The following is a 21,379-nucleotide window of genomic DNA, read 5'->3' as shown; positions in this document are numbered from 1 at the left end:
AGCCCTGGGCAGCTAGCCAGCTGCCATCCGAGGCTTGCCTGCGCCTCGGGCCCACCCTGGGCAGTTGGGCGGCTGAGGGCAGGTCCAGCCACATCATGCACCACCCCCTGCCCCCCAGCTGTGCTGAAAGAACTAAGGGACTCTGGTGAGGCTGAGTGGACTGGGTGCCGCCATCTTGTGGCTGTGAGCACCACCATCTTTGAGGGCATGGCAGTCAATTAACATATTCCCTCCTTATTGGCTGTGGGCACCGCCATCTTTGTGAGGCGCAATGGTCAATTAGTATATTCCCTCTTTATTAGATAGGATACATTGAGAAAATTCATCAAGGTTTGTGAAAAGGTAATGCACACTTAACGGAATTGTTGTTCAGTGGATGAACGCATACAGATGTGGCTTTCCATTAAAAATAAATTAGGCATTTGATTATTAACAGCATGTGAAAACTTTTATTGTTTTATACTATTTTTAGTATTTAACATACAGTTCCAAGAGTAGCTATGAATTTTCACAAATGCATAGTTACACCAACATCAGGACGGAAAACACTCCATCAACCCAAAGGAACACAATCACGGTGCCTATTTATACTGTACCCACCTTTAAACCCGGGTCTGTTTGAGTGAAAGGTTCAGGGCAGGGCCGAGGTCCCACAGAATGGACTCAAGGCTCAGTGTAATCAATATATTTATTCAAGGCACCTGGGTGCAGGTGGACTGATTCCGAAAAAGAAATCAGTGGTGAATGGGGAGGGAGCAGGTTTTTTATGTGCCCAGAGAGAGCTACAGATGGGGCTTCCGCTTGTCACACGTATCAGGACCATAGTTTTATGGCCTTGTCCTTTGTCCTTCTGCTGGTGCCAGACATCCTTCCCCTGGGGGCTGTGCAAGAATTATGGTCTTCAGGAATTTCTGTAAAATAACCACTCAAAGGGAGCATGTTTGTGCAAGGCTTAGGATTGCAGAACGAGCTTTCTTTTGTTAGCCCCTGCTAAGTTAGCCATGTTTCTTGATTAACCCTTTTACCTAGATCCTTACCTTTTCCAGAATATCATAGAAGTGTTGCCTTTTAAGTCCTGCTCAGAAACTTTGACACCACATTTGTAAAGGTACATAATTATATAAGCCTGGCAGCATTCTTCTGAAGTTCATGTTCTTGACATTGCACAGTAGAGGAGCACACATTATAACTTTAAAATGGAGAGATTGCACTATTATATGTAAATTTGGACAAGATTTCTGCTTCACTTTCTTCATCTGCACAGTGGGAGGAACGATGGGGACGGGATCATAGGAGATATCAATAACTATACAATCACATGAGCTCTACACTGCTAAGAAAACATAAATTAGCACTGAAACAAAGAGAAGGGACCAAGTCTGGATTTCTTTTGCTCTTCAATGAAATAAAAGCATCACCTTTTCCCCAATGTTTCATAACATCTCCTGGAAGTGTAAACATGGAAATGAACCCTGAAAACAGCAAAAACGAACATGGACGGTTTGGTGCCTTCTGCTAAAACAAAAAAATGTATTAGATGCATTTCCAAAAAGAGTGTGTGTGTGTGTGTGTATATATATATATATAGTTCTAAACATGTATGCCTTACAAGATATATGACACTTGATCTAGCCAGTTTGGCTCCATGGATAGAGCATCAGCTGGCAGACCTAAAGGTCCCAGGTTCCATTCCAGTCAAGGGCATGTACCTCGTTTGCAGGCTTCTCCTGCAGGAGGCAACCAATCAATGTTTCTCTCACATCGTTATTTCTGTCTTTCCCTCTCTCTTCCACTCTCTCTAAAATTAATGGGGAAAAACTAAAATAATAAAATCAATAGAAAAATATCCTCAGGTGAGGACTAAAAAAATTTTTTTTAAAGACATGACACTTGTTACCTCCTTTCTGAGTCAACTGAGGTTTATGAATTTAGGAATATTGTCAAAGAACATAAAATATTGTCAAAGAACATAAACCTAGAAAGAAAAAAAGTTAGCATTTCTCTTCCAATGAAACCATTATTGTTGAGAGAGTATGGCTTTTTTTTTTTTTTTACTTTAAAAAAATTGATTTTAGAAGAAGGAAGAAAGACTGAGAAACAGCAATCTGTTGTTCCACTTATTTATGCATTCATTGGTTGATGGTTCTGTGTGCCCTGACCCAGGATTGATCCTGTAAACTTGGCTGGTATATTGGGACAACACTAACCAACTGAGCTACCTGGCCAGGTTGAAAGTATAAATTTTTTTTTTTTTTTTGATGACCACAGATTTTATTTTTATTATTTAAAATAATTCTTTATTGTTGAAAGTATTACCATCTCCTCTACACACGTGGCTTCAAAACCAGTGTAACCCAATTTCACTTCTGCATTCAAGTTTCATGGAAGTGAGGCCTTGGTGATTTCTAACACGGAACCATAAAGGCACTAGATTGTGGAAAATGTAGTTCACAACATTCCTCATGTTGACCTAACAGAGTCAGGAAGGGTCATCTCTGCCTCTAAATCTTATTGTCCAATCACAGGTATTCTTTTCTTAATGAAAACTTCATAGTCCAAACCCAGGCAAAAGTGAAGGACTATAGATGGAAAAAAATCACATGAGGCTCTACAATGAACTTTGCATATGTACAAATGTATCGCAAATATTTATTGACTTAAATAATACTGAATGTCAACTGTAATGGAAAAACTAAAAAACATATTTACAGGAAAATGGAGTAAGGCTCTTCAGGCCAATGAAAAGGCACTTTTCTGTTAAAATAGATTATATATATGGGTGAGGAATATTTATTCAATACTTGTCACAGGAGGCCAGTAGGGAAAAAGAACAAATACCCAAGTATCATTTTTCAATGTTCCTTTCCTTACAGAACAATTACAAAAATTACATAAAAGTTAAACCCACTTGCATATTAGTAAACCACTTCCATTCACCCATGGATGTAATAAAAATAAATGTTTATTATCTGACTAAAAGGCAAAAAAAAAAAAACCCAAAAAAACACCAAACTGTTAAACTTACAAACTCTGGCTTAAAGAGTTTTTTCTACAGAATTATATAACCTCTACTTGCAAAAGTAGAATTCCGTACTACAGAGAATCATTTTAAGAATGAGTCAGTGTTAATGACCATAAATGTCTAAATGCTTATAGCATTTCTTTCATGTTGTGAATTTTTGGAAGTATAGGAATTAATTTGCACCTGGCTTACATGTACTAGTTACAGCAATATGATTGCCTTCCAGTGCAGTTTACAAGCGCCTCTGAATGTATTTGTTAAAAGTTTGTCTTCACTAGCATTATACAATTCCTATTCTGTGTACATTCTCACATGGCATTGTGGGGATATGAGGCTAAATGAAGGTTTTCCTACATCGTTTACATTCAATAGAATTCTCTCCACTTTTGAGTTTTTTTCATGGCCTTTCCAAGAAAAAGGGGACAGCTGAAGGCTCTTGCACATTCTCTATATTTATACACTCTCTCTCCATGTACGTTCTTACATGTCCAAGAAAGGCTCTCCCACATTCCTTATCTTCGTAGACTTATTCTTGGGCATGATTTTATAAGAACTAGGGCAACCCAAGGCTTTTCTACAATCTTTATATTGACAAGTCCTCTCTTCAGTGTGAGTTCTTTCATTCCATATAATACACTGGAAGAAATGAATGCTTTCTAACCCTCCTGACATTTCTAGGGCCCATCCCCAATCTGGAGCATCATATGTGATTGCACAGCTGAAAGATAAAATAAGGCTCTCCCACATTCTTTACATTAACAGGGTTTATCTCTAGAGTGTGTTTTCAAATGCTTATGTAAACTGCTTGAGTAACTGAAGATTTTACCACATTCTATACATTCGTAGGGCTTTTCTCCACTGTGTGTTCTTTCATGTACTCGAGAGGACTTGAGAGAACGAAAAGCTTTGCCACATTGTTGACACTCATATGGTTTCTCTTCACTATGAGTTTTTTCATGAACTTGAAAGTAACTGAGACGGCTAAAGGCTTTCCCACATTGCTTACACTCATAGGGTTTCTCCCCAGTGTGAGCTATCTCATGATTTCTAAGGGATGTGGGGTAACGGAAAGCTTTACCACATTCCTTACATTGATAAGGCTTCTTCCCATCATGCGTCCTTTTATGGTTTTTAAGATATTTGAGGGAACTGAAGGCTTTAGCACAGTCCTTACACTCATAGGGCCTTTCTCCATTGTGTATCATCTCATGATGTCGAAAGTTTCTTGGACATCGGAACTCTTTCCCACACTCCTTACATTTAAAAGGTCCATCTCTAGTGTGCTTGATCATGTGTCTTTGAAATATGAGGAGAGAACTCCAGGCTTTCCCACACTTCTTACACTCATAGAATTTCTCTTGAGTATGAGTTCTTACATGTCGACATAAGTTACTTAAATACCTGTAGGCTTTACCACATTTTGTACATTCATAGGGCCTTTCTCCACTGTGTTTCTTTTCATGTACATTAATATATCGGAGATGCTTGAAAGCTTTCCCACATTCCTTACATTTATAAGGCTTCTCTTCATACTCCTCACACTGGTATAGTTGGGGTCCAGTGTCAGAGCTCACGAGATTATTAAAGGATAAATAATGCATGAAGACTTGTCTACACAACCTGGATGTGGGTAGTTGTATTTCAGTAGGAGTTTTCTTCCTTTCATTATGATTTGGAATCTGTCTGAAGTTTTCTCTGCATTGACTACCATCCTTCCATTTACAGAGGCTCTCTACCATATGATTGCTGTAAAAATCAGAAGCATATTATTAATACTTTGCTTATTAATGATGTTATATTTATTACTAGTATGACAGTGAAATTTTTACCATTTTTAAGGAAAGTGTGGGGTTTCTGCACATTCAGATTGTTTGAGCGTGGATATACTAAAAGCCTTGAAGGAGGACTCAATCATAGATATTATGAAAATAGTCATAGTCATTAATGGTGTTTCTGAATAGTGTTTCAAGTGTACTTTTAAAAAAATCCTTACCTGAGAATATATGTTTATTGAGTTTAAGAGAGAGAGAGAGAGAGAGAGAGAGAGAGAGAGAGAGAGAAGAGAGAGAGAGAGAGAGAGAAGAGAGAAAGAGAGAAATATCAATGTGAGAAAGAAACATCAATTGGTTGCCTCCTGTACGTGCCCCTACCAGGGATCAAACCTGCAACTTAGGTATGTGCCCTGAAAGGGAATCAAATCTGCAACCTTTTGGTATATTGGATGATGCTACAACCAACTGAGCCCATGTGTATCTATTATTATTATTATTATTATTATTATTATTATTATTAATCCTCACCAAAGGATTTTTTTCCCATTCATTTTTAGAGAGAGTGGAAGGTAGAGAGGAAGGAGGAAAGAAGGAAGAGAGAGAGAGATAAAGAGAGAAAGATCGATGTGAGAGAGAGACATTGATGGTTGCCTCCCACACATAACCTGATTGGGGTCAGGAATTGAACCTGCAATCCAGGTATCTGCCCTTGACTGGGAATATTTGATCACATATTAAGATTATCTTGTGGAACACTGCTTTCTCATGGCAGTGTGACTCACCTAAGATTCATTCCATGATGTTCATACTGATCTTCACTGTCATGGTCTTCACATTTTTCTTCTAAAATACATGCTAGAAAAAAAGCATCATAAATTATTTTAAAATACTAGTATTAAAAATGGTTAGATTTTAGGTCCATGATGAGCTGTGATCATGCCTAGTTTAATTATCAATGTATTCCCTTTCCACATTTCAGTTCTTGAAGCAGCACTGATGAGCAAGCAACATAGTTTTCTAATTGACTAAATAAGTAAAAAGTTGTCATCACTACCTACTGATGCCAGGTTCCAGAAGGTTTCCAGCATCACATCTGTGTAGAGTTTCTTCTGGGTCGGATCCAGGAAAGCCCACTCCTCCATGGTGAACTCCACATTAACATCCTCAAAGGCCACTGAGTCCTAAAACATCCCACATATGTACATGGATGAGACACACAGCACTGGGGATCTATACATATTTCATAAGAAGTTCACATAGGACACGAGGTCCCCAACATTCATTCTATGACTTGCTTGTCATACTATTATTATTTATTGGCCACACTCAGTTCCTCATGAACACATGGAATTTATTGATATGATTTATTGTGATCACTTCAAGTCTTTATTACTCTCTAATGTCAGAGTAAAGACCACTTTGGAAAAATTCAAATAACATAATATTCCTATATTAAGTATATCAATTACTGTGAGAAAACACATCTTTTTAAAAAATATATTTAGTTGTATTTTAATATATATTTGTATGGATTTTAAAAAGGAAGAGGGAGGGAGAGATAGAAACATCAATGATGAGATAGAATCACTGATTGGCTGCCTCCTGCATGCACCACACTGGGGATTGAGCCTGCAACCCGGGCATATGTCCTGACCGGAAATCAAAACATGACCTCCTGGTTCATCGGCCGACACTCAACCACTGAACCATGCTGGCCAGGCTAAAATGTGTTTGCCAATTTAGGGAATGCTAATTGCTTACTTTTACCTTTTTTCTCCCTACCTGATCCCCCCAGATTTTGGCAATTCTTAATGAGTGAGTCATGGCAGTATATTTCTTTGCATTAATCCAATAAGACCAGTCTCAAACTATGTGGCCCTATTGACCAAGACTTTGGAATGCCATGTCCAAGAGAGACATGCCTGGATTCTGGTTGTCACCAGAAAGCCTTAAGGAATTGAGAATGACTCCTGAAGCTGATCAGCCAATCAAAAGTCACTTGCAGAAATGACCTAATACCTTGCTTGGTCATGTGGTTCATCACAGTCTTTCCAGGTAAAGTATGAAGGTTGTTTTCCTGAAAGATGGCAAGGAAGGAACCTCAAGACACCTTCATGGATGTCAAGGACTTGAGGACTTGACCCAAACCTACAATTCAGGTTTGAATACCTACAGGTATTCCAGGCTCAGCCTAATGCCAACTGTGGCTTGACTTCTCCTCCTGAGGGGCTGACTGCTCACTAAAGGTCAATCTAAAGATTCCTTGTGAAAAATTAAGCAAAGCAAATTTGAAAGAGCCCATGTGATTGATTTGATCAGTTGCTATTCTTGTTGTGCTTATGCAAACAATCAGTCTAAACTAAAACTGGATTTCATGTGATCTCTTTGAAAATGAGGGTAATTTTAGGGAGAAAATTTGCGTTTCAGTGGAAATCACAATTGGGAATATTGGACTCCAATGCAATGAACTGTCTTCAAAGTATTGTTTGAAAGGCTATGTTTGTGTATGCCATACATGCCTCAGCCCTGTTGACATCACCAGAGATGTTTTACCTTCAATCTATCAGATTGTCATGGTGTGATTTCATTCCAGCAGAAGCCTTATATATGGAAATCTTTTCACTTAGTTTATGATTTGCTGCATGCATTTATGTGTTTTGTGCTCTTCTATTTTCATAGAATGTATGCCCATGTCCTTATTTACCTGATTACTTGCTCACACAATATAGGCCTCTCTTAGAAGCCATCTGAATCACTGTGTCCTGAAAATGAGTCAATGGTTTGGACTTACAGCTGAGTCAATGAAGTATGGACAGTCTATCGGCTTCACCAGAAACGACTTTCCCTTTTCTGTCCAAAGGGTTCAGACAGAAAAGGCTCATAGTTTCTTACTAGGTAAGTCTGAGAAGATTTCCCTTAGCTTAATGTGAGTTAACACATTGTGGACCAGTAGTTTTATTGCTAGCTTTACCCAGTGGCCAGGTAAGTTTCTAATGAACGAGTATAAAAAACGTTTTACATAAATGTTAAAGGCATGCTTTAAAATTAAAGACTCATTGCATTTTGAAGCTATTTATTACATGTTCTTACAAGCTAATACCTTTTTAAAGAATTCTTGTGATTGGCCTCAAGCCTTAGAATGGAAACACAAAAATTCTCGTGATCCATCCGCAATGCGTTAAGTATGACGGACAGAGCTTCAGACAGGTGCAACACACCTGCCGCCAGGGAAGTTATTCCCCCAACTTAATTGGGGACACTGTAAGTTAATCTTCCCCTTTACCACATGGGTTCTTACCTGTCACTAGACGTTTAGTCTCCTCACCTTTGAATTGTGCCTGTTAACCTTCTTGTCAAGTCTGTCATTTCTAGAACAGAACAAGAATGCCAGCTTGTCCAATGAACCAGCCTCCTAGAAATTGCCTATGTCACCTCCCAGGGACACCAGAATGACCTGGACTTTATAGAATCCCTACATGAAGATTCGCTGTCCCTTTAGCTACCTCCTTCCTGGTCAGACAGGGAGAACCTCTGAGCCTTGGGAGAGGCAAGACTATGTTCCTCGACAGCAGGAAGCAGTTGCAAGAGATGGAGACCTTAGTCCATTTTTCTTTTGTAAGATTACAAAGAGGTTCCTTTTCTCTCAGGGGAGTGGGAATGATACTGTTGTAATAACCATTGTTATTAATAATACAATTGGAGCAAAGGGAAGGCCAGGCATTATAGGCATATCCTGAGGGAAGGGAACCAGACAAAGGGAAGATAGATGCATGCCCAGTAAAGGTGGGGTGAAATAGGAAAGGTACTTGTCTGTCAGTCTTACCTGGGAACAAAGAATTGGCCAGAATGGGCATGGGCACTGCAAGCACATGAAGATTTGGGATAGTTAATCCCCTGAAGATCCCTGAACAGAGAAATTCCCTCTCTTGTGCCTTCAGGACCCTTGGGGCTCCTGTTGCTTGGGGCGTGCTCTCTGGCATTCTCCTATGTGGCCCACAGCCATGTGGAACCTCTCTCACAATGGACTAGTGCAGTGGTCAGCAAACTGTGGCTCGCGAGCCACATGCGGCTCTTTGGCCCCTTGAGTTTTTAGCAAAGGCCAGCTTAGGAGTACCCTAATTAAGTTCATAACAATGTACCTACCTATATAGTTTAAGTTTAAAAAATTTGGCTCTCAAAAGAAATTTCAATCGTTGTACTGTTGATATTTGGCTCTGTTGACTAATGAGTTTGCCGACCACTGGACTAGTGGACTGCAGCTAGCCTAATGCTGTACTGGACCCAGCTGCAACATAGAATGGAAACTCTGGAAAGTGGCTTTTACTGAAACCCAAGCTACACTTCTTCTACGACTGGACTAAGGGAGATGGGACTTTAGAAACTCAGGGATATAATTCATCGCAAATAAAAATCACTCATTCTCCCTGTGAGTCTCAGAAAGTTATTTTTCTTAAGATATCATAAGAACTCAACTCCTGGCAGCAGCCAGTGGGGAAGAGGACCATCCACTTTGTCTGAAAACAGTGGGACAGTCACTGGTGAAGGGGTGAAAGGACACCTGAGCAACCCCCAGAATGAACTCTGGGAGCTTCTCTTCCCAGGGAATAACGAAACTGCAGCCGCTCTGGCTTCAGCTCAGTGAGAAAATACTGCTGGATTCAGTGTAAGGTTCTGACCCAAACGAACTCCCAAACTGACAATCCCTAACCCAAGACAAAGACCCCTGACTTTCCCAGACTTTCTCAATGTGCATGAATTACATACACTCTGAGTGCAATTACACTGTGGATGCAAAACTCCAATCTATGTCTAGAAAAAGGCCCCGGGAACCACAACTAAAACCTCAGAAGGGGCACCATGCCCTCCCTCATGTGCACGCGCATCCCCAGCTTTCCAGGGCTATAGCTTCTCACAGTAGAGGCTTCTTCCATGGTGGGTGTGATCAGGTAGGACACCTAAAGGGAGAGGCTCCCCAGAAAAACTCAGGGGCCTTCAATTACTTCCCTTTGAAGGCTCAGGGTTGGGAACCTTCCTGAGCTTTAAATACTGGCCTTAGGCCTCTGCTCCATACTGAGGCTGCTCTGGACCGCCACTGATATTTTAAATGACACATTGCCAGTGTTCCAACAATCTACCAAAGTCTTTTTTTTTTCCCCATACTGTACAACCCTCTTCAGTGCTGACAGCCCACAGGTAAGGAGGCTGGGCAATGGTTCGAGGCAGCAATTTACTCTGGCATGGGTACACTATGAGAAGCCCACAGAGAGGGCCCACCATACAATCTACCACAGTCATTTAAATAGTGTTTAGCCTGGCCGGTGTGGCTCAGTAGTTGAGTGTTGACCCATGAACCAGGAGGTCACGGTTCGATTCCTGGTCAGGACACATGCCCAGGTTGCAGGCTCCATCCCCAGTAGGGGGCATGGAGGAGGCGGCCAATCAGTGATTCTCTCTCATCATTGACGTTTTTATCTCTCTTTGCCTCTCCCTTTCTCTCTGAAATCCTATATAATAAAAGGCTAATATGCAAGTTGACCAAACAGCAGAACGACCAGTTGCTATGACGCACACTGACCACCAGGGGGCAGATGCTCAATGCAGGAGCTGCCACCTGATGGTCAGTGCACTCCCACAGGGGGAGCACCACTCAACCAGAAGCTGGGCTCATGGCTGGTGAGTGCAGCGGCAGTGGCAGGAGCATCTCCCGCCTCTGTGGCAGCGCTAAGGATCCCTCGGGGGTCCCGGACTGCGAGAGGGCACAGGCTGGGCTGAGAGACCCCCCTCAAGTGCATGAATGTTGTGCACCAGGCCTCTAGTAAATAATAAAATAACAAGGGGGACATCTATATTTTCAACAATACAGATAAATAAAAATATACATACATGTATTTTTACAAATACCCCCACCAGTGCTTATGTGTCAAGGAGGGGAAAAATTGTAAGGCACTTTTCTAGCTCAACAAGAAAATCCACAAATATCTATTGCATTGCCCCCCCCCCCCCAAAAAAAAAAAAAGTTCATTAATTATTGTTTCCACTAGAGGCCAGGTGCACGAAATTTGTGCATGGGTAGGATCCCTGGGCCTGGCTGGCGATCAGGGCCAATTGGGGCCTTCCTCCCGCCGGCTGCTGGCCAGGCCTTCCTTTGTTCCGTGCCACCCCCTGATGGTCAGCGCACGTCATAGCGAGCGGTCGAACTCCAGAGGGAACAATTTGCATATTAGCCTTTTATTATATAGGATGGAAAGATTTTTTTAAATGTTTTTGATTTTTTTAGAGAGAAAGGAAGGGGAAAGGAGAGAGAGAAACATCAGTGTGACAGAGAAACATTGATCGGTTTCTTCCCATAAACACCACAACTGGGGATGGGACCCTCAACCTTTTGGTGCATGGGGTAATGCTCAGCCAACTGAGCCACACTAGCCAGGGCAAGATTGTGTTTTATAAACTATTTTTGAAAAATGTTTTTATTGATTTCAGAGAGAGGAAGGGAGAGGGAAAAAGAGAAACATCAGTGATGAGAGAGAGCCATTGATTGGCTGCCTCCTGCATGCCTCCTACTGTGGATCTAACCTGAAACCCAGATATATGCCCTGACCGGGAATCAAACTGTGACCTCCTGGTCACGAGCTACACTGGCTGGGCATTTTATAAACTATTAATCATACTTCTACACAACTGGTCTAGGCCCTGAAAATCCATTTGACTCACTTAAAATAAAAGAATAGGTCTTTTACTATTCCTACCCATACTCAGAGTAAAAAAAGGGAAACAAGACTTTATTATTTCTTTTTTACTAATCCTCACCCGAGGATATTTTTCCATTGATTTTTAGAGAAAGTGGAAGGGAGAGGGAGAGACAGAGAGAGGGAAACATTGAAGTGAGAGAGATACTATCTATTGCTTGCCTCCTGCAAGTGCCCCTACCAAGGCCGGGATTTGAGCCTGCAACTGAGGTACCTGCCCTGGTCCAGAATCAACCCCAAAACCCTTCAGTCCACAGGCCCATGCTCTACTCACTGAACCAAACCGGCTAGGGAACAAGACTTTAATACATCAGATGTAACAATGAATATTTTATTTCTCCTAAAGCCACTTGTCTCTAGCATATTTTAAAATATTTTATACTGTGTTTCAAGTTGCAGTGATGAAATACATTTTATTTCATTATAAACCTCAGACTAGCATAAAATGAATAAATGTTTAAAGGTGACAAACTCAGGGTGAGGCAGCACTGACCTAGGACACATGGAAAAGTTACCCAAGAGGAACCTCCACTCAAAGGACTTCCCATAGGATGTCTGTGTCCAGGAAAGGTTCTCGAAAGAGAGGCACAAAGACTTTATGCAAAGTAGGTCCACGTGGTTATCAGCTACTGTTCTCTCATGTAAAATATCCACACACATGCAATAAACCTTTTAAACATAGCCATTCATTGACTGTGGGAAAATAATAAACAATTAAAATACTAAGTCTGTTTTATTAAAAAGGAGAGAACAGGGAGAACCAAGATGGAGGCACAGGTAAATGCCAGTACTCACCATCTCCCACAACCACATCTAAATTACAACAAAAATACAGAAAAACCATCATTCAGAACCATCTGAAAGGTGGCTGAATGGAAGTTCTACAACTATAGAAGTAAAGAAGAAAGCACATTGAGACTAGTAGGAGGGGTGGAGGCGCTGAATGAGCTGATCCGACACCCACATGTGCCATTGTTTTAATCAGGAGGGAGATCATCTCTGCAAAGGCCACATGTGAGGAGCAAGGGGTCCCAGTCCCACACCGGATCCCCAACCCAGGGTTCCAGAGCTGGGAAGAGAAGTCCCCACAACTACATGCTGTAAAAACCAGCGGGGATTGTGGCTGAGTGACATGGAGGTTGCTGGAATCCCAGGTGTTCCTCTTAAAGGGCCCATGCACAAACTTACACGGTCCTGCTTCTTCCAAGCACCAGTGCTGGGGGACCTAAACACACATGGGAGGAACTGGATTGTCTGGCATCAGGGCAGGAACTTGGGGGCGGCTCTCTCCCAAATGAGGGGTGCTGGCAGGGATTACTTGTTTCTGTGCTGGGACCTCCCCTGTGGCAGGACTGACCGGCAGCCATTTCTGAGTCTCCCTCAGTCTGGAGTACACTGTTTGCCCCACCCTGATAAATCCCCTTCACCTAGTACATAGAAACAAACACAGGGAAGCAAGCAGCCAAAATGCAGAGACAAAGAAACGTCACAAATGAAAGAAATGGAAGCAAGCAAACTACTGGATACAGAGTTCAAAACCATGGTTATAAGATTACTCAAGGATCTTCATGAGACTTTCAAGGATCTTAGTGAGAATGTCAAAGACATGAAAAAAGACCAGTCAGAAATTAAGCATATACTAACTGAAATAAAGAATAATTTACAGCCATTCAAGAGTAGAGTAGAGGATTCTGAGAATCAAATTGATGGTTTGGAATATGAGGAAGTGAAAAACACCCAAACAGAACAGCAAAAAGAATCCAAAAATATGAAGATAGTGTAAGGAGCCTCTGGGAAAACTTCAAGCATACCAACATTTGCATTATGGGGGTGCCAGAAGGAGAAGAGAGAGAGCAAGCTATTGAAAACCTATTTGAAGAAATAATGACAGAAAACTTCCTCTACCTGGTGAAAGAAATAGACTTACAAGTCCAAGAAGCACAGAGTCCCAAACAAGAGGAACCCAAGGAGGCCCACACCAAGACACATCATAGTTAAAATGCCAAGGGTTAAAGGCAAAGAGAGAATCTTAAAGCTGCAAGAGAAAAGCAGTTAGTGACCTACAAGGGAGCACCCATATGACTGTCAGGTGATTTCTCAACAGAAACTTTGCAGCCAGAAGGGAGTGGCAAGAAATATTCAAAATGATAAATAGTAAGGACCTACAACCAAGATGACTCTCCCCAGCAAAGCTCTCATTTAGAATTGAGGGTCTGATAAAGAGCTTTACAAACAAGAAAAAGCTAAAGGAGCTTATCATCACCAAACCAGTATTACATGAAATGTTGAAGGGTCTTCTTTAAGAAGAGAGGAAAGGAGGAGACAATAAAATGGCAATAAATACATATCTATCAACAATTGAATCTAAAAATCAAAATAAATGAACAAAGTAAACTGGATGAATAAAATAGAATCAGAGGCATGAAAGCATGGAATAGACTGAAGAATCTCAGAGGGAAGGGTGGGGTGGAGGTGGAAAGAGATTAATTAAAGATCATACCTGTGGACATAGACAATAGGGTGGTGAAGGCCTGGGGCGGAGCGGAAACTGAGTGGAGGCGGGCAGTATGGAGTAAGAAAGTGGACATCTGTAATACTCTCAACAAAGATTTTTTAAAATATATTTTATTGATTTTTTACAGAGAGGAAGGGAGAGGGATAGAGTTAGAAACATCGATCAGCTGCCTCCTGCACACTCCCTACTGGGTATGTGCCCACAACCAAGGTACATGCCCTTGACTGGAATCGAACCTGGGACCCATGAGTCCGCAGGCCAACACTCTATCCACTGAGCCAAACTGGTTAGGGCAGTGGTTGGCAAACTCATTAGTCAACAGAGCCAAATATCAACAGTACAACAATTTAAATTTCTTTTGAGAGTCAAATTTTTTAAACTTAAACTATATAGGTAGGTACATTGTTATTAACTCAATTAGGGTACTCCTAAGCTGGCCTTTGCTAAAAACTCAAGGGGCCAAAGAGCCACATGTGGCTCATGAGCCACAGTTTGCCGACCACTGGGTTAGGGCAACAAATACTATTTTTTTTTTTTCAAGGAGAGAACAGGCTATGGGTAGTGTGGCTCAGTTGGTTGAGTGTCATCCCATGCACTGAAAGGTTGCTGGTTTGATTGCCTGTCAGGGTGCATGCTTGGGTTGTACACTTGATCCCTGATAAGGGGTGTGCAGGAAGCAGCCAATTGATGTTCTGCTCTCACATCCATGTTTCTCTCCCATCCTCTCTCTCTAAAAGAGGGAACTCTGACCTTTTGGGACAGCATGGATGGACCTGCTAAGTGAAATAAACCAATCTGAGAAAGACAAATATCACATAATCTCACTTATTTGTGAAATCTAATGAATAAAATGAATTGACCAACAAAAGAAGACCCAAAGCATGGAGGCATGGAACAGACTGACATACCTCAATGTGGGGTTGGTGGGTCAAGAAGAGATAAACCAAAGAACTTATCCTATCCTATAAAATAAAAGGCTAATAATGCAAATCGACTGAATGGCAGAACGACTGGTCGCTATGACAAGCACTGACCACGAGGGGGCAGACGCTCAATGCAGGAGAGTGTCACTCAGCCAGAAGCCAGGAGCGCAGTGGCGGTGGCGGGAGCCTCTCCTGCCTCCATGACAGCGTTAAAGATGTTCAACTGCCAGCTTAGGCCTGCTCCCCACATCAGTTGGACATCCCCCGAGGGCTCCCGGACTGCGAGAGGGTACAGGCTGGGCTGAGGGACCCCCATGAGTGCACAAATTTTGTGCACCGGGCCTCTAGTATACTTATATGCATAGCCCATGGACACAGGAAATAGGGTAGTGAAGACCTAGGGGTGGGTGGGTAGGGGCTGGGAGAAGGGAGGTATGGTGGGGGGTGGGGAATGGGAGGTATCTATATATATAAAAAGCCAGTCACCTGAAAGCCGGAACAACCGGAACAACCAATCATTATGACGCCCACTGCAGCCAGCGAACCGGCCCGATCAGGGGATGGGGCCAGCTGGCCAATCTCCTGCGGCCCCTCCCCGCGGCTGGCCCTACCCCTGATCTCACAGCCCCTCTCCCCAGCAGGTCCCACCCCTGATCGCCCCCCCACCCCCAATCGGGGCAGGGCCGGCCAGCCAACCACCTGTGGACCCTCCCTCTGGCTGGCCCCGCCCCCGATGAGCCCCCACCACCCCAATCGGCCCGCGGCCCCTCCCCCCAGTCAGCTCCAACCCCAATCGGCCCCTCTACTCTGATTAGGGGCAGGACTGGCTGGCCAACCACCCATGGCCCCTCCCCATGGCCAGCCCCACCCCCAATCAGCCCCCACCACCCTGATTGGCCTGTGGCTCCTCCCCAACCAGCTCTGCCCCCGATTGGCCCCCTCCCCACCAATTGGGGGTGGGACTGGCCGGCCAACCTCTTACAGCCCTTCCCCCGGCCACTGACCCCCAATCAGCCCCCCACCCCATTCAGAGGTGTGGCATGCCGGCCCACTGCCCACAGCCCCTCCCCATGGCCGGCCCCACCCCCAATCAGAACCCTCCACCCAATCGGGGCCCCCCCGGCCAATCACTCTCGGCCTCTCCCCCTACCAGCCTGGCCCTGATTGCCCTGATCAGAGCAGGCTGGCCAGCCAACCTACTGCCATCTCCTCTTCCCAACAGGCCCAGCCCGGATCCACCTGATTGGGGCTGGGCCAGCTGGATCCCACCCGTGCATGAATTCATGCACTGAGCCTCTAGTCTATAATCCTATCAACAATAAAAATATATAATCAATCAATCAATAAGAGACAACAGGCCCGCCAAAACCGGTTTGGCTCAGTGGATAGAGCGTCGGCCTGCGGACTCAAGGGTCCCAGGTTCGATTCCGGTCAAGGGCATGTACCTTGGTTGCGGGCACATCCCCAGTAGGGGGTGTGCAGGAGGCAGCTGATCGATGTTTCTCTCTCATCGATGTTTCTAACTCGCTATCCTTCTCTCTTCCTCTCTGTAAAAAAATCAATTAAAAAAAAAAAAAAAAGAGAGACAACAGGCCCACAATGGATCACTTGTACTAAGTCACACCATCAAAACCAAAACTTAGAGGGAACCAAAATGGCGGCATAGGTAAACACCTGTACTTGCTGCTTCTCACAACCACATAAAAATTATAACTAAAAGACAGAACAACTATCATACAGAACCACGGGAAAGCTGGCTGAGTGGAAGTTCTACAACTAGAGGTAAAGAAGAAAGCGCATTGAGACTGGTAGGAGGTGCAAGGCGCGGAACGGGCTGGCACCCGGGTGTGCTGCTTTTTTAATTGAGAAGGAGATACAAGCTCCCGCTTGCTCTGAACTCCAGTTCCGGGAAAGACTCTGGGGGACCCAGACACATACGGGAGAAACTGGACTGTCTGGCATTGGGACAGGAATGGGAGGGCGGCTTTCTTTCAGAAGGAGGTGTTCACAGCAGTCATTTTTCCTGCGCTGGGATCTCTCCGGTGCAGGGCTGACTGGCAGCCATTGCTCCGCCTAGGAGATTCCCTGAGACCCCGCCCCACCCAAACTGTGTGCAGTGGCTTTTGCATATGAATGGCCTGTCCTTTCTTAGCCTAAAACCTGTCAAACAGGAAGAAGCAGCAGCAGCCTGCCTTGCTACACAGCTGGGCCTCATCTGGGCACTTCCAAACCCGATACAAAGAGGAAGAATCTGCAGATCTCTCAGTAGCTCCTGCTGGGTGGCCCCAGGCAGTGGCTGAATTTGCACCTCCGTGGAGAGCCATGAGCCAGTGTACCCAGTGGTCAGTGTGAGACCATACTAGATTACAACTCTTCACATCCATAAGTGACACACTCAACGGGCAGACTCAGTGAGCACCAAAGCCCTACTGAAGCAAGTCCTGCCCCATAAGGGTGTCTCCAGCACAGCAGCTCTTCCATTATAGACACAGCTGGTCCTCATAGCCAATTGGCCTGGAGGTCAATTCCTCCCAGTGATACCAGCAGCAATCAAGGCTTAACTACAACAAGACTATGCAAACAGCCCACAAAGGGGTGCACCAAGAGCGTCCACCTCAGATGACTGGGGAGGCTGAGCCACTGGGCCCTATAGGACACCAACTACACAAGGCCACTCTATCAACTTAAGGAGACTTAGCAGCTACCCAATACATAGAAACAAACACAGGGAAGCAGCCAAAATGCAGAGACAAAGAAAAATGTCACAAATGAAAGAAATGGAAGCAAGCAAACTACTGGATATTGAGTTCAAAACCATAGTTATAAGGTTACTCAAGAATCTTCTAGAAACCTCTGAGGAGCTTAGTGAGACCTTCAAGGATCTTAGTGAGAATGCCAAAAAAATGAAAAAGGACCAGTCAGAAATTAAGCATACACTGACTGAAATAAAGAATAATATACAGCCCTAACTGGTTTGGCTCAGTGGATAGAGCGTCAGCCTGCAGACTGAAAGGTCCCAGGTTCGATCCCGGTCAAGGTCATGTACCTTGGTTGTGGGCACATCCCCAGTGGGAGGTGTGCAGGAGGCAGCTGATTGGTGTTTTTCTCTCATCAATGTTTCTAACTCTTTATTCTTCTCCCTTCCTCTCTGTAAAAAAATCAATAAAAAAATATTTTTAAAAATAATATACAGAGATTCAACAGTAGACTAGAATCAAGTCAAAGATTTGAAGTACAAGGAAGCAAAAACACCCCTTTGTGGGCTGTTTGCACAGTCTTGTTGTAGTTAAGCCCTGATTGCTGTTGGTATCACTGGGAGGAATTGACCTCCAGGCCAAGATGTACTCCCCAGGTTCAGGGGTGCATGCCTGAATGTAACTGCAGTTTCAACCTCTCCCAGGAGTAAAATATTAACCCAATCACTCTGCAACTTGCTGTTCAATACTAATCCGACTAAAAGCCTCCTGCTGTTCCTTCCCCTAAGGAAAGGGGACCCTGCCTGAAACACTACTTTAACCTCCTTTTTTTAAAAAATATATTTTTATTGATTTTTTACAGAGAGGAAGGAGAGGGAGAGAGAGTCAGAAACATCAATCAGCTGCCTCCTGCACACCTCCCACTGGGGATGTGCCCGCAACCAAGGCACATGCCCTTGACCAGGATCCAACCAGGGACCTTTACAGTCCGCGGGCCAACGCTCTATCCACTCAGCAAACCGGTTAGGGCCTACTTGAACTTCTTAACGACGCCTCCTTTCTGCCTATTGTAAACGCCTTCCATTTTGAACAGCTGCTCAGATTCTATTTACGAGATGGGATGCGGCCCCTTTCGTGGATGGGAATCAAGCCAGTTAGACCTTCCACTTACTCAGCTGAATTTTGTTTTTAACCGTTTGAAAAGCACCACAAAACAAATAGCTGATAAAGATGCTGTGACTCAGAGAAGGGAACATATCGTTTAGAATTCGGGGGAGAGACTGGAAATGCAGGCATTGGCTGCAGAGCAGGGCCTGGGGGACAGAGGGTGGACTTGAGAGCCTGCTCCACAAACATCAAAACTCAGGAGAAAACGGGATCCTTCTGGGGAGAAAGGAGGGACAGGGGCCCCACAGACCACAGCTCCTCCCAGGCAAGAACCGCGGAGACCGAGTCCCCACTGTCCCCACTGACCCTCCCCGTGGTCACCGCACCAACTGCGGAGCCGCCGGATGTGGGTGCAGAGCTGCCCAGACTCGCTCCGCAGCCGAAGGCCCTGCCGCGGGGACAAACCGGACCCCGGGTCCCGGCTGGGCCCACACTGCGAGCCCGAGGGGCCTGCGGTTTCAGCGGAGCCCCCGGGCGCCTGGGGTCCGCAGGCCCCGGACCTGACCGAGGAGAGACGGTCCCGCCCCGGCGGCTCCACCCGCCCCTCCTCCCCGTCTCCGCGCCCGGCCACACACTCACCATTTCTGGTTTCCTGGGCCCCCTGAGTCCCGCCTGCGGCTCCCACCACCTCACAGACCGCAGCTCCACAGATGAGGACAGAACAAGGGAGATGGGATCCCAGGGCAGCTGAAGGGAGAGGAACATCCGGGTGGTAGCAGAGCGTAGCCCCACCCACCTGGCGCCCAGCTCAGATGACAGACACTTAGCAGACATCGCCCCCTAGCGTCTGAGGTGCACAGGCCTGAGCCCAAAGCAGCCAGATCTGTCCAGGGACGTTTGCACTGAGAGGCATGGCTGAGAGTCCCCAGGGAACAGTGGTCCTTCCTTGCAAACACACACACTTAAAAGGCACCTAATGAATCTGGCTCCATTTTGATCTTTGTTGACAACTGGACTCTGACGTGTGCATTTGCCAAAAGGTTCCAATAAAGAGCAGTGAAACCAAAAACAAGCCATCTTTTCGGGAGAGGGGACAGGAATGACTTCTGAGAATTTAGAATGGTTAACTTTAGAAAATGTTCAGGACATGGAATCACTCCCTGCCAGGCAGCCTCTCCAGAGAGTAAGCACAGCTTCCTGGCTCTGCCCATGGCCTCTCTCCAGTCCCTGAGGAAGTGCTCACCTGTAGTGCCATCCCAGACAAACAGCCCCACCCACACTGCAGCAATAACCCCATCGAGCCTGGGACACAGAAGAACCTGGAGGCCATGTGACACAGGCAGCCTGAGGGCAGAGCCACAGACCCACAGGTGACCTCAATGGAGAGAGGGAAGGAGGGCACACGTGTCACCCAGGACTCAGCTTACCAGGAGGACCACCATCGGGAGGAGCAGCATCAGTCACCATTCACAGCAGGAAGAGAGGTCTGTGGGCATTCACCGTGAGGTACTGAGAGATGGAGAATATATTTGCATTTCATCATCTTTTTTTTTTTTCACCTTCCTTTTCACCGCTATCTCAAAAACAATAGTCTCCAAATCACTTTTTCTAGAAATCATTCTGATTTCCTAAAGTCTGGACTACCTCTGGTTTTTTTTGTTTTATCTCTCAACTCCTCATCTCAACCTCAAATAAATGACCTCCTACTAAGCATGCATGTTCACTGGGGAAGATGCACATGACTGGTCTCTTCTCTCACACGGCTGAACTTCAGGAACCTGCTGCTGCAGAAATGACATGTCATCCCTGCCCTTCCACACCCTGCTGGTACTTGCACCTGTGGGAATTATACAGTTCCAGCTGCGGCCCCATCTGGGCAGAAAATGCTACAGTGCTCCCTGCACTGAGCGCCACGAATTTTTCTGCTTGTTAGAGGTCCTTTAATCACTGTGGTCATCATTGTAGACATGCTATCTTAAAACTGTGTTTGGCCGAAACTGGTTTGGCTCAGTGGCTAGAGCATCAGCCTGCGGACTGAAAGGTCCCAGGTTCGATTCTGGTTAAGGGCATGTACCTTGGTTGCAGGCACATCCCCAGTGGTGGGTGTGCAGGAGGCAGCTGATCAATGTTTCTCTCTCATCAATGTTTCTAACTCTCTATCTCTCTCCCTTCCTCTCTGTAAAAAAACAATAGAATATATTTTAAAAAGAAAACAAAAAAAAACACCTGTGTTTGGAAAGAGGATGTGTTTCTTGTGATCTTCATCATGGCAAACACAACGGCCAGAATATGCTTAGAGTGTCCGTATATCCACCGGCACCACGGAAAACCCCCGAGAAATCAAGGCATCCTACGAGATGGTCTTCTCAGCCAATGAGCTCCAGTGGAGCTGAGGGAGTCCTTTGTATACATGGAGAGAGAAAGATGTTTCTCGTGACCTTGGAAAATGACGCTAACGGAATAAATTATCTAAAGTTCTAGAAAGTGCTCTTGGCTCTGAGAAAATATTAGGAGGAAATTCATTCTCTTTGTGGTCTAAAGCATGAAGTACCTTTAAGTGGCAGGACATCAATATATGTGTTTGCACTTAAAACTATT

General features: G+C 44.6%; 1 protein-coding gene, 1 long non-coding RNA gene and 1 other non-coding gene across 3 annotated transcripts; all 3 read right to left on the bottom strand.

Annotated features, from left to right (window-relative positions):
* Positions 1 to 674: 674 nt before the first annotated feature.
* LOC129149410 (uncharacterized) lies at positions 675 to 1,566 on the bottom strand. The gene is made up of 2 exons (XR_008556304.1): positions 1,038 to 1,566; positions 675 to 911 (listed from the first exon to the last, which is right to left on the bottom strand). It is a non-coding gene; the product is annotated as an uncharacterized LOC129149410 (long non-coding RNA).
* Positions 1,567 to 2,072: 506 nt separating this feature from the next.
* Positions 2,073 to 19,517, bottom strand: LOC114229567 (zinc finger protein 564-like). The gene is made up of 4 exons (XM_054717401.1): positions 19,421 to 19,517; positions 5,849 to 5,975; positions 5,577 to 5,649; positions 2,073 to 4,768 (listed from the first exon to the last, which is right to left on the bottom strand). The coding sequence occupies exons 1-4, from the start codon at positions 19,421 to 19,423 to the stop codon at positions 3,778 to 3,780; spliced, it is 1,194 nt and encodes a 397-aa protein (XP_054573376.1). The 5' UTR covers positions 19,424 to 19,517; the 3' UTR covers positions 2,073 to 3,777.
* LOC114229569 (small nucleolar RNA SNORA42/SNORA80 family) lies at positions 9,952 to 10,085 on the bottom strand. The gene has a single exon (XR_003615584.2). It is a non-coding gene; the product is annotated as a small nucleolar RNA SNORA42/SNORA80 family (small nucleolar RNA).
* Positions 19,518 to 21,379: the final 1,862 nt, after the last annotated feature.

The sequence above is a fragment of the Eptesicus fuscus genome, chromosome 6 (genome assembly GCF_027574615.1).
Source record: "Eptesicus fuscus isolate TK198812 chromosome 6, DD_ASM_mEF_20220401, whole genome shotgun sequence".
Lineage (NCBI taxonomy): Eukaryota > Metazoa > Chordata > Mammalia > Chiroptera > Vespertilionidae > Eptesicus > Eptesicus fuscus.
The sequence above is the reverse complement of the archived record's forward strand: the minus strand, read 5'-3'. Positions and strand labels throughout refer to the sequence as shown.